Source organism: Thunnus thynnus, chromosome 5, assembly GCF_963924715.1.
Source record: "Thunnus thynnus chromosome 5, fThuThy2.1, whole genome shotgun sequence".
NCBI classification, from domain to species: domain Eukaryota; kingdom Metazoa; phylum Chordata; class Actinopteri; order Scombriformes; family Scombridae; genus Thunnus; species Thunnus thynnus.
In genome coordinates, this window is record NC_089521.1 from 4,554,404 (window position 1) to 4,570,772 (window position 16,369).

At 38.2% G+C, this 16,369-nt stretch overlaps 1 protein-coding gene across 4 annotated transcripts in view; it reads right to left on the minus strand.

The window, feature by feature from the left end:
* Window positions 1-2,115: 2,115 nt before the first annotated feature.
* Window positions 2,116-16,369, minus strand: part of cbfb (core-binding factor subunit beta) — a 35,693-nt gene continuing 21,439 nt past the window's right edge. Inside the window, exons 4-7 of one of the 4 annotated variants that reach the window (XM_067588789.1) lie at window positions 14,435-14,551; window positions 14,084-14,179; window positions 12,530-12,595; window positions 2,116-5,859 (exon numbers count right to left, since the gene is read on the minus strand). In XM_067588789.1, coding sequence (XP_067444890.1) covers window positions 12,566-12,595; window positions 14,084-14,179; window positions 14,435-14,551 — 243 coding nt within the window. In that variant the 3' untranslated portion in view covers window positions 2,116-5,859; window positions 12,530-12,565. Of the gene's footprint in view, window positions 5,865-12,529; window positions 12,596-14,083; window positions 14,180-14,434; window positions 14,552-16,369 lie in introns of all 4 variants that reach the window. The other 3 variants (XM_067588788.1, XM_067588787.1, XM_067588786.1) reach the window with 3 other exon arrangements.

Consider the following 16,369-nt stretch of genomic DNA (forward strand, 5'->3'; position numbering starts at 1 on the left):
ATGAAGCAATTTACATGTATTGATTTTTTTTATTGCCAATGAGTGAACGGGTAGTCATGTAACATAAAAAATGAGATCTTCCCCAACTTTCTCAGTTGTCTGTAACAGCCTGTGGACTGATTTCTATGTGAAGGCACTGTGCCAGATTTTCTGAGAAAATCCAATGGAAGTAACATTTTTGCGCGTTTCCAAGTGCCTTGCCTCTCTCCCGCTAACATCAACAAACGACCGGCATAATGACACAACAACACAACAAAAATGGTGCTATCCAACTTGAAACTAATGAGACAGCTAGCTGCCTCCATCAATCACACATTTCACAACAAAACACCCCCGCAATGACAAGTTGCCCACTCCCAAAGCACAAACAGCTAAAACAACATTATTTCCTCAACAAAGGAGCAGAAAACAGGCTCCAGAGTGATAGCAGAACATAGCTTACCCCTTTTGTTTTTCCTTTTAGTAGTCCAAAGGTGGTAATAAGCATACATTTCACAACAAAACCGCAGCACATTGCTGCCTGGACACAGCCTGACTGACTGGGAGGGAGAGATGCTTTGCTGAAACACAATGCAAAACACAACATTAGAGATCTTTTATGTAATTATGAGAAGTATAAGTGAGGAAAAAGACATCACCTGCAATAGTCTCATGCCGCCAGCACCAGGATGTTGACTGCAGCTCATTTAATGGCCACAGGTGTCACTAATGAGAAGGAATTTCTGATTCCTACATACAGAACCTTTAAGTTTCTTCATTAACATATACACAGTTTGACATTGTAGAAGTTCATGTAGCCTAAGTCAGTTGAAACAAGATATATATATCAGAGTCTGCAGATGTATTACAGGTAGAAAGGGGTGCTGGAGGTTTTTGATGTTGGATTTCATGACATAAAGACAGCAATCTTATACCATTTTCTTATATCTATACTCCAAAGACAGAAATTCTCTCTCAGGTCTTTGCACTTTTTTGATAAAACTGCTAGTAGTTTGTCCTAATTGTTTATTTCCAGTGGTGATGTAATATGTTCAACTGAATTATTGGTATTTCATATTTCCTGCAAATATCTTTACTCACAAGCAAACATTCCTTAAAGATGATAAAAGATTCATTTCTTCTTCTTGACATTAAGCAGTTTTGACCACAAGGGAGCAGACAGGCTCAATAAAACCTACAGACTTTCAGGATATCAACATGTCACCATCCATTCCTTCCTCTTTCATCATCTCTTGCAGCTCATGCTTTTTTTTTTGCTTTCAGCATCCCCTTCTTTCAGCTCTGCTTTGCAAAGAGTTTACGTTTCATGCTCTCCTCTTTCATAGACAGCTTCTGGGGACTCCTTTCCTTTTCTGAAGCCTTCCTCCTTGGGAAATGGTTCCTTTTTGAAGCTCTCCTCCTGCTTAGAGAGCAGCAAAAATATCTGCCCCTGCGATGTCCTCCTGAATAATCCACAGAACATAGTTTTGCAAGGGATTACTTCTTAAGTGTAGTTTTGTTTAATCAATAGCTGAACAAAAAAAATGTTCCAATGTTTATTCCAGAAATGCTCATTTGATATGTTAATTTAATAGGCTGAGAAAAATGGGCGCTAGTGAGATTCATTGCATACAGGCCAACCATAAAACCATAGCGAGTTAAATTCAAATTAAAGGCTGTGCACACTCACATGTGTTTCCATTTATAGGCCTTTTCACAGCAGACATTTTGACTTGTCATTATAGGGAAAGCATGTAAGCCATGACAGTGTGACGGTGAAGCAGCATGTACAATACCAGGACCCTGAAACTGAAGCAGCTAAATGGAATTCAGCCTCATTCATTTTATTATTTACACCTGGACTTTTCCTACTGTGACATGTTTAAATGTCTTACATGAAAAAGGCCTTTTCTGGTAGATCCTGACGTCACCAAACTTTTCATCATAATGTGATTTACAGTATAAAAGTAGAACAAATTGGAGAGTGAGATAGATGGCAATCAAGCACAGACTGCACATGCTCACACTGTCCTTGGTCTAATCAGGCAAAGTGAAAACACCTGTGTGGTTGGAACATGGCTGTGAAGTGTAAAGCGAGGTATCGGCTTTTGTTTGGCTGTAAAGGACAAAAACAAATACAAGAATTCTTACATGTTTATTATGAAAAACATCCAACATTTGGGATTGAATATCTCATATTTCAGATTCCCCCGAGAGGACAAGCTCAACCCTAAAACAGATGGAAAGACAGACCACACACACGCACAGGAAAGAGAAAAGTTGGAGAGTGTGTACAAGCCACTAAATATCAGAGTTTTTCTTTGGATCTCTAAATAAAACCAAAGTTTAAATAACTTAAACAAAAAAAAAATAAAAAGAAAGAAAGAAAATGTGATGACACAGAGACAGTTTGTGGTTTATTTTTGTCTTAATGCCTGCATTAAGAAAATTGAGGGATGGAGTATCAGCTAAATAATGGCATAATGATATGGACAGGGTGGCCCACTGTGGTTACTTCCTACTTACAACCTAAAATTTTTTTACTTTTACAGTCACTCCCTCGGTAATGTTTCTTAATCTAAGCAAGGTTTAATCCCATAATGATGATATTTTCTTGGATGACCAAGAGTTGTGACAGTTTCTACAGATATGGCAGATTTCATGAGACCACTCATGGGTGGTGTTATTACTAAGATTTATCTGAGCTGTATAGCTATTAACACTTGTGGCAGCATAATCCTGCCATGGTGCAGACATGATTTATTAATCCATGACTAAAACATCCTAAAACATACAGAAACCTGAGCACCCCAGGCTAAAGCATCCCAATCTGTCCTGGCTCTGACTGTCCACTTTCATCTCTCATTGAACTGGTTCATACCCAGTGCTCTATCAGTTTCCCCTGATCTTCATACTCGTAAACCAATATCTGAACATGTAGTTTGCACCATCGTTTACACTGTCTCAATTAAAGAATCAGCATCCTCATAGAATCATAACCAGCCACTGCACATTTAAAGTTTGAAAGCTTTCACCAACATGACCTGAACCTCATCTTTGGCCATAACCCATTTTATGGACCCAGAACATACAACCAGATGTTCTGTTGCCTTCCTCTGTCCTTCCACCCATCCACCTCATTCAAAGTCTTTAATGCAACTTCACTACTATCTCATCTGTTGGACTTTTCAACGTAACAATACAATAGCAAACACAGCCCAGACCACAAAAATCCACCACTTCTCACAGTGAAGGTGCCCTCAGACAGAAAGTACGTTTTCACATTCTTGGACTAATTAAGCATCAAGTCACAAGGCCAGCTGACTTTGCAGGATCAGGATACTCAGAAGAAAAATGGGAACATTTAAGCTCTCTCCAGTCTCCCAAATCTCTGTGGGAAAAATTAAGTGATGCTGCCAATGAGAAAGTTTAATTTCTGACTTTAGGTTACCCCTATTAAATGCTCCTGTGTAGTATCCAAATGTTAGGATAAAAATCCTGCATGGTTTTGTTGTTGTTGTACCCTGAGCTTGATGATTTGGTTGGAGATGTTAAAGAAGCTGTAGAAAACTTTCCAGTTCTTTAGTGTCCTGAAGGCTTTTATATAACCTCTCTGTGACCTGTCAGCCTGGGGTCCTGTCATCAAACTTATCTTGTTCTTTGAATTTAATTTTAAAGTTTTAATTTCAAGCATCATTGTTAGCCACAACAATGTTTCTTTACTCTTAAACTGCATGTAGAATCTTACAAAGCCATGGCTATCAATGGACAACAGTCAGTTTTCATGTAGTTTTCTTAGTTCAAGTCAGTTTTCTTAGCTCATGTAAAGCTCATTAAATTCTTAATAAGTCACACTGAGAAGGAATAAAAACATGAACAAAAGATTTTCTTGGTTATAATAATTACAATAAAACCGTTGAGTGCACTAAATGTAAAAACACACCGGAAGATGAAATGAGCTTACAATATAAAAACATTTATGGCGCCTAATGACAGGGCTTGAGTCAATCCACATTCAATGTATTTAACCCAGGAAGTGGATTTTCTTTAAAAAAATAAAGAATAAAAGGAACATTAATAAAAAAAAAAAAAACATGAAACAACAAAAAAACCAAAGCAACAAAAGTCCTCAAAACTCCCAGTTTCTGGAGGCATTTTGTAATTTTCAACTCAACTTTACATGAAATACCACTTCTACAACTAGTTGATAACAAAGCTGAAAGATGAACAAAAATGAATACATACAGAGATGAGAAGTAATATAAAAAGTAAACATCATGACTTTCACACAAACAAAACGATAAGATAACAAAACTTTTCATTACACTAGTGCTGTAACAGGACAGGGAATAGTATTCTGCATTTAGGCCCCTTACAGTCCTTTAATGATAAGGAATATCTGCATGATTGACTAAATGAATCAATTAAAATCGACTGCTGTGTTTTTCAAGTTAAACAGAGACAAATGGAGGTTGTGAAAATGTTTACAAGCTGATATCAATTTGGCTTCACAATGACGTAGCTTTGAATCACACAGTTATTCCTCATACAAGCGCTGTAAAGCTCACGATAAATAGGCTGCATGGGGAACATCAAAGAACATAGGTAGGCCTGTGTTTGGTTTCATGCATATAAAGAAATTTCATGGACAGCAAGACTGATTGTATCACATAGTGCAAAACCCCTTGGAAGACGTCTGAATTGATCTGTTTTAATCCCCCCCGCCCCTCACCCACAAAAACACCCCATCATGTCCCTGATCGCTTCCAGAGCCAAAGATAGCAGAGTTTGTTTTTTTTTGTCTGTCCTGCCTTGAGGCTTTTGCTACATTACCTGTGATCTATGATCTATATAAACTGGATGTTGGACGTCTCACCATTGTGGTGTTTTTAAAAGATTATAGTACAGCAAAGGCTTCTTAACCCTACAACCTGGCAAAATTCTCTCTGGATGCTCTCCTCCCTCCTGCCTACTTTTTTAGTTTTCTCTCTTTTATTCCCTCCCCACTCCCTCGCTTTCCAGCAAAGTGAACTTTGGTCTCAGAAAACAGCAGGTTACAGGATGTGAGCAAGGTATAGTGAGGGTTAACAAGGGCATGTTCACAAATGGGCATGTTCACTGAACAATACAGATTTTTTTTTCTTTTTCACAAACTGTCAACACCTCTTTTATGGTAATCCTGACCAATAAGCCCTGACCATGACCCTGAGCCAAACAAATCTCTCTCTTCACCGCTCCTTCTGGCTTCTGTCTGTTCTCCTCCACTCCCCTTAATGACATCCATACCTCGGTTACTACTTTCAACATCTTGTATTAATAGAAAATATACTTATGGTATTTGAATCTACAGCTATCCATCAAATGCTTTATAGACCTGGACAAAAAATATTTATTCAGAGATGCTTGAAAGCTTTTGCATGATTTGATATTTACTTTATGATATCTGAAACACTCATTTGACTCAAGAAACAACTTCAACTCTGGATGTGTCACATTTAAATATACTTTTTTTTTTTTTTTACCCAGGTCTGTTGTGTCCTTAATCTTTTAAATCCTTCTGCTCTAGGGCTTACTTCACTTTCAATTCAATCAGTTCAGGAAGTTTATTTTTTTAATCTACATTCAAATATCTCAAAAATGTTTGGCATGTGAAAATGATCGTATCAAACCTGTGAGGAAATAATGGAGAACAATTGGTCTACAATTGCAGTTTCGAGTGACATTTCTTTTTCAGCTGATTGTATTGAAAGTGAAAGGTCTGCCAGCCCTGGTTTCCTCCTCTTCCTCCCGCCACTGCACCCGTCCTCCACTCCTCAGCGCATCTTGTGTTCCACGTCAGCGTTGGCCATGTTTGAGCCAGGGCTGGGGTCCTGCTGTCGTCTGGACTGGGGAGAGAGAGGGATGGAAGGATGAAAGAGGAGGGAGGAGAAGAGAGCAGAGGAGGGAGGAGGAAGGGGAGAGCATGTGAGGGATGGCAAGAAAGGGATCAGAGAGAGAGAGACAATAAATTAAGTACAGATTTTCAAATATTTGCAGCCCAGTGAGATTTAGTTAGATCTGAGCAGAGTATTTTTTAAATGTCTTTGTTAGCTGCTACAACTCCATTTATGGCTGTATTAACAGTATGAGTTGTAATCATGTATAGAATCATATATCTTCAGTATTTTTAAACACATTCATAAACATAAATGATTTGTACATGTGTATAAATAGTTAGTAAATCTGTTGTAACACTGTAAAATTATTATCAAACAATATATAAATATTCTATATCTGAATTTTCACAAATGTATATAAAAACTCCCATCAGTCATACTTGATTAGGGTTTGAATTGTATTGTAAGTATGAACATTTCAATGAAAGATATCCCTATAATTCCTTACTACTATTTTATAGTATGTAATAAACATTTATTATGTGATTATACACAAGTAAAAATCATTTAGGATAGATAGGATTTACGATGGTGAAATATGTGGTATGGGTTTAAAGGGGCTCTCTACTGATACTATCTACCAGTAGTAGTATAGTAGTTGTATAACATTGTCTGTGACTCTGGAGGGAGATTTCTCAACTCTGAAAAAATAACCCTAATGATGTCATCAGGGTTTGTAACATTTTTAACAGAGAATGTGTTACAAACTGGAGGTGTGACATTTGAAAGAGGGGGCTACTTTGGAGGCAAGGAGGAGCTGATGAAAGACAGTATTGAGTTGCATTATGGGAAATGTAGGATTCAGTGTTTTTGGAGTTTGACCCATACTAGTGTCTAAAAGTCAACAGATCTGTCTCTTGGGAGCTCCCTAACTTTATGAGAGAATCACTCTTTACTTATTTAATATACATATATATATACATTTATGAATAAAGATTACAAGTTATTATTATATTGGCTACAATTTTATAGTGTTTTATAAAGTATTTATTATTGTGTACAGCAGGTTTTAAACTGCGTGTGTTTACAACTACTGAAGACATATGATTGTATATGACTAGAGCTACTGTATATGATACTGTGTTATGAAGCATCTACTGTTAAAGCACCTGTTATGAAGGCTTCATAGGAGCATAGGAGCAACACTATAGTGTGTTATGGTGTCTTACAAGCAATTTATTAATTGATTATATACAACTTATAAATGCTAAATAGAGGCCAACAAGGAACCAGATGTGAGATTAACTGAACTCAGTTTGGTTCCTGGGTTGAAGAAGCTTTTCTACAAGCAGCAGTTCCACAAAGTGTCACTAGAGGAAGCCAGAGAGCTTTATAATAACATGGCTCTGTGCTGCTGTTTATACATTTTACTGATGTTGATATTTTAGTCAAGGTAGCTGGCAGACAGACAAGAAGAAAGGCAGACAGACATGGCAGTGGCAGACATGCAGGCTGTCCGACAGATAAACACACACACACACACACATACACACACACACACACACATACATACACACACGCACACACGCGCTGGATCATTAGGTCATCATTAGAAGCCATTGGCATGACAAGACTTTTAAATATATTTCATGACTTGCTGTAATGTGTGTGTGTGTGTGTGTGTGTATGTATGAGTGTGTGTTTGTGAGCCCGTGGCATGACCTGCTCCTGCTGTAAAAAATACTTGTGGTTATATGTTTACACTTAAGTGATAGCTCAGCTGTGAGAAAGGGGAAGGGTTAGGGAGAGAGGGGTGAAAATGGGGGAGAGAGGAGAGGGAGGTGAGAAAGCGAGGTGGGGGAGTGGGGTGGGGGGTGAGGCAGAGAGCCGTGCAGACGAAAATGCAGACAGAGATAGTAAAGGGGTCGCTTAGTTCAACTGGAATGCAGTTTGTGTCATCTCAATGACTCACCATAATAGCAACATACACACAGTCACATGCACACACACATACAGTATGTCATACTACCATTTTACCTCCTCGCAGCCAGACTGACTCCAGTATCTGTCTGCCTCCTCTAGAACTTTAGAATTACTTTCTTTTGGATTAATTGGGTGTCACAATAAATATGTCTCAACTCCAATTGTCCAACACAAAATCCATCTTTTCTCTTGTATGAAATTGGAAGCATATTTGATGATTCTGCAGCACAGTATTGACACCCAGAGCCTACGATTAATGCCAGTGCAAGAGGCAGGGAGACGAGGGAAGAGAAATGAGGGTATGACATGCAACGAGGGTCCCCCGCTGGACTTGAACCAGGGGCGTTGCAGTTATGTGGGTGCTCCATAGTTGCCTAACTTTAAACATGTTTACATCACTGTAGTTGCCATGTGTGGATGTTTGGCTGGAAAATGAATTTTAAAAAGTTGGCACTGAATGTTCAAAATCTGGGATCTTGCAGAATTGTCAAATTAATATATTAATATATATTGTTTTTTTTTTTTTTATCTTACCAACTAAATAAATAAATAAATAAATTCATGCCCACAAGAAAGACTTTATATTTTAAATTTCAGTGTTTGTGCAATAATCATCACCATTCTCTCTTTGCTTTGTACTTAATGTGCCAATTTGCTTTTTGTATAAATCTCTCTCTTGTATCTTGACAGCCTTGCTAGTGAAAGAGCACGCTTGTTTCTTTTTCATTCCCAAATGAATCAGATTCAAGGACCTTTTCCACAGCAGACGGTTTGTCATAGTAGGAAAAGCACAGGTAGAACTGATAACATTAACGATGGCTCCACTTCAGCAAATGTTGTGCAGTAATTAACGATGTCATGAGTTAGACCTGTGTTTGACAAAGTGTCTGCTGTGAGTTAAGTTTCTCTTTTCTTCTCCTTATTACTTACTTTTTTAAAGTATTCATTTCATGCTATACTGGAGAGCTTAAGATACATTCAGATGATGGATATGAGTTAAACAATTCCAATTCATATAAGTCTAAGAAATTCTATGAAGTCTGTAGAAATATGAGTGTGAACACAGAGAGCTTTGAGTGTATGAGTAAAAACAAGCTGCTCATAGCTGTGCCTGAAACATCCAGTGTTTTCACTCAGCACTGTTGTCGCGGCATCAGGGCCTTTAGTCGTGCGGTGTTTGTCTTTGGAAAGGAGCGGCCTTTGCTAGTTATAAAGGCAGAAGAGCTTTCTGTATTGATCCATACACAGATGGAAGCCTGCTAGGCCACTATAGGCTGCTTAACCACAACTCAATAGTGGAGAAGTGCATGTAGATTTGCTGTATCTGCGAGTTTGTGCACATATGCGCTTGTACAGTATCTGAATGTGTCTGTGAATGTGTGTGTGTGTGTGATGTGTGTGTGATGTGTGTAAGTCAAAGCAGGGGGTCTGATGGTGATCAATACTAATGATATATTAATGCTTTCAGTGCCAGCTCATCATTCACCACCAAATCTCTTTCTGCTGAGCACTTGGAGAAGTGTGTGTGTGTGTGTGTGCACATGTACAGTGGAGTTAAGAGCACATTTCTTCTCAATTTATTGCTTCTCCATCCATCATTCTGACAAGCACCTTCTGGCCTTGACCGACTGGAACATCACTGCCTTTGGATGAAAAATGTTGTATTTGCCAAAATGACAAAGCCTCAGGAATTGAGGAGGAAACGACTTAATATTCAGTGAGCACCCACATAAAAACAAATCAATGTTTTTTGTCTTTTTTTTTTTTACTGTAATGTAATTTTTCTGTAATGTAACCCACTGAACCCAGTGAAAGAAGAAGAAGTGTCGAAAAAAGTTGGAGGGACCTGATGTCTCCTGAACAGCTTTTTTAAATGTATTCTTTATTAGTCATAAAGCCATGGTCATGACAGGAGTAAATGCAATGGTTTTGTCTTTAGCTACTAGTAATCTGTCAAATATTTTTGGTTTGAGTGAGAGGTTTATGGTTTAAGTAATGTTTCACAGATGTTTTCTCAGATTCACATTTTGGCGTGATAATGGTAATTTATAAGATGGTGAACCCCATTTGTAGCCACTTCAGTTTAAATATCATAAATCCTATATCGGTCAAAGTCTTATGTGTGCTCCTGATATGTAAATTACACAGAAATGTTGTTTAAATCATTTCACATCTTTGTTTTCCTCTGTCTCTGCTATCCTCACTCGCCTACTGTTCAATGTTCTGCATTTCTTATTCTCTGCCTGAGTGTCTGTTCTGGACAGGAGAGACAGAAAAGTATGTGGAATACTATGAAACAAATACAAAAAGAACACTAACTTAGTCTGTCTGTCTTTTATCTGATAGACCAAAGAATAAAAACTTGACTGCCCTTTTGAATCACATAGACAGGACAGAAAGATAAGGAGATAGATAAAGAAGGAGGGAGGCAGAGGGAGAGGTGGAGTTCAGACCGCAGAAATGGAGAGGCTGAATCTGTGCAGCTCTTCAGTCACACCCAAAGTTTCGCTCACAGCATATCTGGACTGGGACTGCTGTTTCTAACCAGATTAACTCTAAAATTTGGTTCATATGGACATATGATATGATATGAGTTTTGCAACAGCTTGTCAAATGATCTGCAAGGCCATAAGAATGTTTTTGTTGATAATTGTAACACTTTTCTTTTCATATATTAACTCCATGTATGTACTTCTACTACATCCAACATTAGGCTATTTACCTATGACTTTCTCTGTGTCCTACCTACACTTTATAGAAGTCAATACTGCACTACAGATACTAAGTAGTATAACTAAATAGTATAGATACTAGTAAATGAGCAAGCTCTAAAACAAAATCAAACCTTCAAACATCTTTAGAAAACTATGTAAAGGTAAAGTCCCATGTTTTTCTACATTATATGGACCTAAATGTACAACATGTTCAGAGCCTCAGCTTATGAGTATCAGCCAAATAGCCCAGGGGAAGCAAGATTAAAGTATATGGATTGTGCAACATACTGTGTATTTATGGAAAGAAAACATGTAGATATTTTTAGAAGTCTAGCTTTAGTATAGTGTTTGTATAGTTTCTATAGTATGGTGTTTTCAGAGAAGAGTTATAACAGGCCCATAATTATTAAGCTTCTAAGATGAAGGAATCAGCTATAACTGACATAAAACTCAATCGTATTTGGTCCTATTGTTATAGAAACAGAAGTAAAAGTTCAAAATTTAAAAAAAGGATCAAATCTGACAAACTTTCACTGATATTTTGGTAGGAATGGACAAATGACAGACTGGAAACAGCTAGCCTGGCTCGGTCCAGGTTAAAAAAAAACATCTTACAGCATCTTTTAAAGCTCACAAATTGACAAGCTATAATTCTCTAGTTCCTTGAGTCTAGCTGTCACCATGCGGTCACCAGGAAATAGTTAAAGCATGTAACCTCCTGTAAAACTACCACTTATTATTTTATTTTTTTTCACATTTCTACGTGTGTGTTCTGTGTGTGTATGATTAAACAAATGAGATATAATGTATTAGTTAGTTAGCTTTAAAAGTGCTGGTCGGCAGATCTTTTTCTTTTAGTTTGGACAGAGCTAGGCTAGCTGTTCCCCCATGCTCTCAGGCTTCATGCTAAGCTAAGCTAAACTCCACATGACTGTAGCTTCATACTTAACATACAGACATGAGAGTGGTATTGATGTTCTCATCTACCTCTAAAAAGCAACTAAGTATTTCCCAAAATGTTGAACTATTCTTTTAACTTGACCATCATGTAAACTCCTTACCTGAAGTACTACTTTATTGTGGGTATTCACAGTATCCTACTGACTGAAGTTACAATATTCACTGTCATAGTACACTTCTTTCTTATTATGCCTAGCGCCTGCTGATGAAAAAAGGGGAGGTATGATCTAGTAACAAAAATGTCTGTGATGTACATTATGGGACCACAATATAGCCTAAAGTGATTGGCCACAGTTTCCACTTATTATTGCCAAATCTGAATCTTTTTCCAGTGCCAAATCGAATGCCTTCTTACACACTTAAGGCTGTTTTAGGGGATAGGGATGGTACTTATATTGATTCAGCAAGAGACACAAGGTTTTCTTTTTCTCTCAGAGCCTCAGGGAAGAAACATGAGATCAGTCAGACGAAAGACGACCTTCAAAAAATGCCTCTCTTTCTTTTCTTTCTTTCCTGTCTTTCTGCTCTCTTCATGTGCTGAGTTCCTGCCTTCCTTTGCTCTCTAATTTCTGCAGGACCATGTGCTGCAAAGCTGTGGTAGGTCTTGATGTATGTGTGTGTGCGTGTGTGTGTGCGTGTGTGTTTGTTTCTTCAAAGAGCAATGAAATGGTCACATCTTTCTGCTTCTGTCTCTCACACCACACAAGCATTAAAACAAGCAGGAGCAGATACTGTAGTCATAAAATTCATTAGAGGTGCATGCACATTCACAAGCACACTCCCACACACACACACACACACACACACACACACACACACACACACACACACACACACACACACACTGTGTACTATACATATACATGAAAATAAAAACACACAGACAGCTGAATGCACATAAATTAAACAGGTGGACACACACATGCACGTACACAGACACACACACACACATGCGCACGCACAGGGTGGTTTAGTGCATGACAGTGTGATAGATGGTGAGAAATGAAGGACACAGACCCTGTTCTTTTCTGCTGGCTGTCTGTCTGTGTGTCATCAGTCCCAGATTTTAGAAACCACAGGGTCCTAAAAAATAAACAATTTGGGGTTCATTCGTAGGGCGTCAACTTAAGAAGGATGCCATTGATCTCCCCAAAGCCTTGCTGGGAAAGTGAGTTTGTCTCAAGTAATTAAATGTGTTTCGGATGGTTACACAAGTCAGATCTACAGCGTATACAGATCTGAATTTGGTTTATATCTAAGACATGGCAAACAACACAAACTGTTAAACAATTAAATTTCAATAAACTGCACACAATTTAAGAACAAATCTTTATCTTGCATTGAGTAAATTTTTTAAAAATTATTTTTCAATGATCTCTGGCACAAAGTGAGTCAACTTCTTTCCCTTCTGAGGCTTTTGGGACACCTGACAAAACTGAATCAGTCATTCAATAGTTCAATAATATCAAATCAAATCAATTATCAGATTAGATTTATTGTCAAACTGATCATGCACTAAACCTATGATTCAAACAGTAGAAATTCTACATGAATAATTAAAAAAAAAAAAAAAAAGTAAAAGCACACAAGCACACATCACACAACCCTAAGCCGTTCCAAGCACTAAGCCAAAAAAAAAAAAAAACTACTGGAAATTTGACATGTGGATTTAAAAACATGGTGTTTAGTCTTCTCTTAACACCATTCAGTATAGACTTACAAATAAGAGATAAAATGAACCATTAATCACTCTAACAAAGCCTCGACAAGTTTACTGTTATGTTACATTTTACTTTGACATTTGTCATTTTCAAGTACCAAATATATTTTATAGACTTATGAATTTATAAATTTGAAAATACTATTTGCAAATTTCCAGTTGGATAAGTCTAGCCTTGCAAAGCCAGCCCACAAACTTGATATTTCATGTTTTTCAAGACATCTACATGTTTGCTACACCTGACTAGATGAATGAGATACCAGCTGGAACAATCTGAAAAAACATGGCAGGTGTCCACGCAACGCCAACTGTCTTGTAAATTATCCGCTGAAACCAGCACCTGGATACATTTGAGTCCAGAAGTAGGATATGCTGTTTCTAAATCATGCTTTACTTTTTATTCACAGTTGTTAATTTATAGAGTAACTTAATAGTAGCTGAATGAGTTGTTTTTACTGACCTCCAGTGATGTAGAAGTGTACTCAGGGTGTGGTCAGTACACCACTGAATCATCACTATCGGGTGTGGTTACAGGTGCAAGAGAACACATTTCTGACCACACCCAACAGAGATGATGGTTGTAGTCAGACGCACAACGGACACGAAGTGAAACAATGCTTTTCAGTTTGGTGTTAAGTTACTCTGATGTGACTGTAAGTCACATTATCGTCTACCTGTACACCACAGTTAGCAGATAGTCAATGTTGCTGTTTCTTTTTTTTTTTTTTTTTTTCTAGACTAGAATCTTGCAGAAAAATTTGATTTTACAAGGTTTAGACTGGCTTTGGGAGGTTACAAAGCAGATTTGTCCTGTTGAAGTTGGAACTACACTGTCCACCAGGCCCTCTCACCTCTAGATCCTCTCTGTGTGATCGGTCTCTGTCTTCAAAGTCTCTGGTTCTGCGTCGAGCCTCTTCGAACGCTGCCTGGGCCAAAGCGTCCTCATGCTGCACACACACACACACACACACACACACACACACAAACAAACAGAAAGTGAGAGTGTGCTAAATTTTCTGTCTCTTCCATGACAACAAAAGTCCCATGACAAGGTTATACTTCTTTGTCCTTAGAGACTGGGGTTTGATTTCAGGAGGAAAAGAGGAATGTATGAGGAAAGAAGTTGTGGAGTGTTGCTTGTGTGTGTGTGTGTGCACATATGAATGTATCACGTCCGTGAGTAGACATGTGTGTTGTGGTACCTGGGCCCTCTCATCATCATACTCCAGGAACCCCATCCCATCCAGCCTCTGTAGGTCGATCCAGCCTCTCCAGATTACACACACCCCATTCAAGATCATAGGAGCCTTTAAATGGACCTGGAGAAAGAGACAAAGAGAGATTTTTACATAACTGCAGCACTGTACTACATTTTTAGTACATTTTTAGTGCAACAGCTCTAAAACTCAGCATCACAGTATTTTGGTATTTCACTCAACATGTGTCCTGTAGGAAAATCAACATTAGTTCTGTTTAGTTCCCCTGCTGGCAAGGTTAAAAAATCTCTGATGTCAGCAAATGATTAAACTGATATGGCAGAAGTTACGTGTAAAATAAGCACGATCAACAAAAGACTAAAAGACTGAGGTCTTTTCCAGAATCATTCATGGATGACTTTGGTCAAATTACTGGCCATTGTTACATTAGCCTTGGGAGGAACTGCAGCTTAATATGACTTGGACTTTCATACATAATTACAATTCTTAAATCAGAAACCGTCAGCTGTTTTCTCCAGAATAATGAAAAGCTCTGTATTTAGGAGGTGGAGGCTTCCCCCCCCCCCCCCCCCCCCCCCGCTCTGACTGCTGTGAAAGAGAAAAACCACTAACTACGTCAAAAACCTCTCCAGCACAATTGAGTGTTGGACTAGTAAATCGCACACGCACATTCATTTACATATGTGTGCATGTACGTGATCAGTTGAGGTTACTGCATCTATGTGAGTGTGTGTTTGGGTGTGTGTTTGTGTGTGTGTTTGCTGCTGCAGGCTGTTTGTATTTTGTATTGAACTGGGTGGAGACACAGCCATCAAAAGTAAATGTCATATGCCTAAAAAGATCTTTTTTGTTATTTTTGTATGCATGTGTGTTTATGATTTATGACCATTGCCTAGGGTCTATACTTAATTCAATGGCCTTATTCACACACTGGCAGCTAATATATGACTTTGTGGTCTTTTGGGATGAGTAATAATAACAAAAGAGTACATGAGTTAGAGCTAAACAACACCACTGAGCTTCTCACACAATAACTAAGTATGTCAGTGTTTTTTGACCTTGTGTAGTGTATATTTTGTCTGGGAGAGCAGGGCAGTGGGAGAGAGAGCAAAGATAATAGGGGAACTACAGCAGAAGTGTTTATTTATATCTTATTAACTTCTCTTCCTCATGTACACTGAGCAGCACAATAGGCCAGTTGAAGACATAAGACAGTCTACAGCATCAGACTGTCAGACAGACAGAGGAGGGTCAGGCTTTGTCTCTTTCATGACTCCTGGTTAGGTTACATGGCTTTGGCTCTATGCCAAGAGGCCAGAAATGCAACCACCAAATATGTGAGTGTGTGTGTGTCTTTGTGTGTTTATTGCCATGATGTGAGGGAATGTGCATTACAGAACCTTTTCTCTGTTTAGATGTGCCTGTCTGTCTCAGCTACATTGAAACTGCTGCCCCGTGAACTGTTTCTCAACATTTGGCAACACAAATATTTTGTTAGGGGGACAGATTATTTTTTTCTGATGTAAATCAAAGGCACAACACACAGTGAGTGAGCCCCTGTAGTTGCATTTAACCCTCTCCAGAGCTATTTAAGTAGGAGGTCTGTCTCAAAATACATACAATGTTCATCAAATGACCTCTAAACAGTTTGTGGCAGCATATTACACTTGTTTTGTCCAAATGTCTGTGTTATAACATCAATATTTACTATCTCGTAGTGGTGTGCTAGGAATTTATAGCATTTTTTTGCCTTCAAAATATGTTTTGATTAACTTTAAAGCTGCCATATTCAATATTTTATATTTACTATAGATCACATGACTATTTGTGTTTGAAAGGGGTTGTTGACTTGTTGAACCCACAATTATCACCTGACACTGAAGTTCCCCTCAGCTCTATGGAGCATTTTAGTGTCTTTCA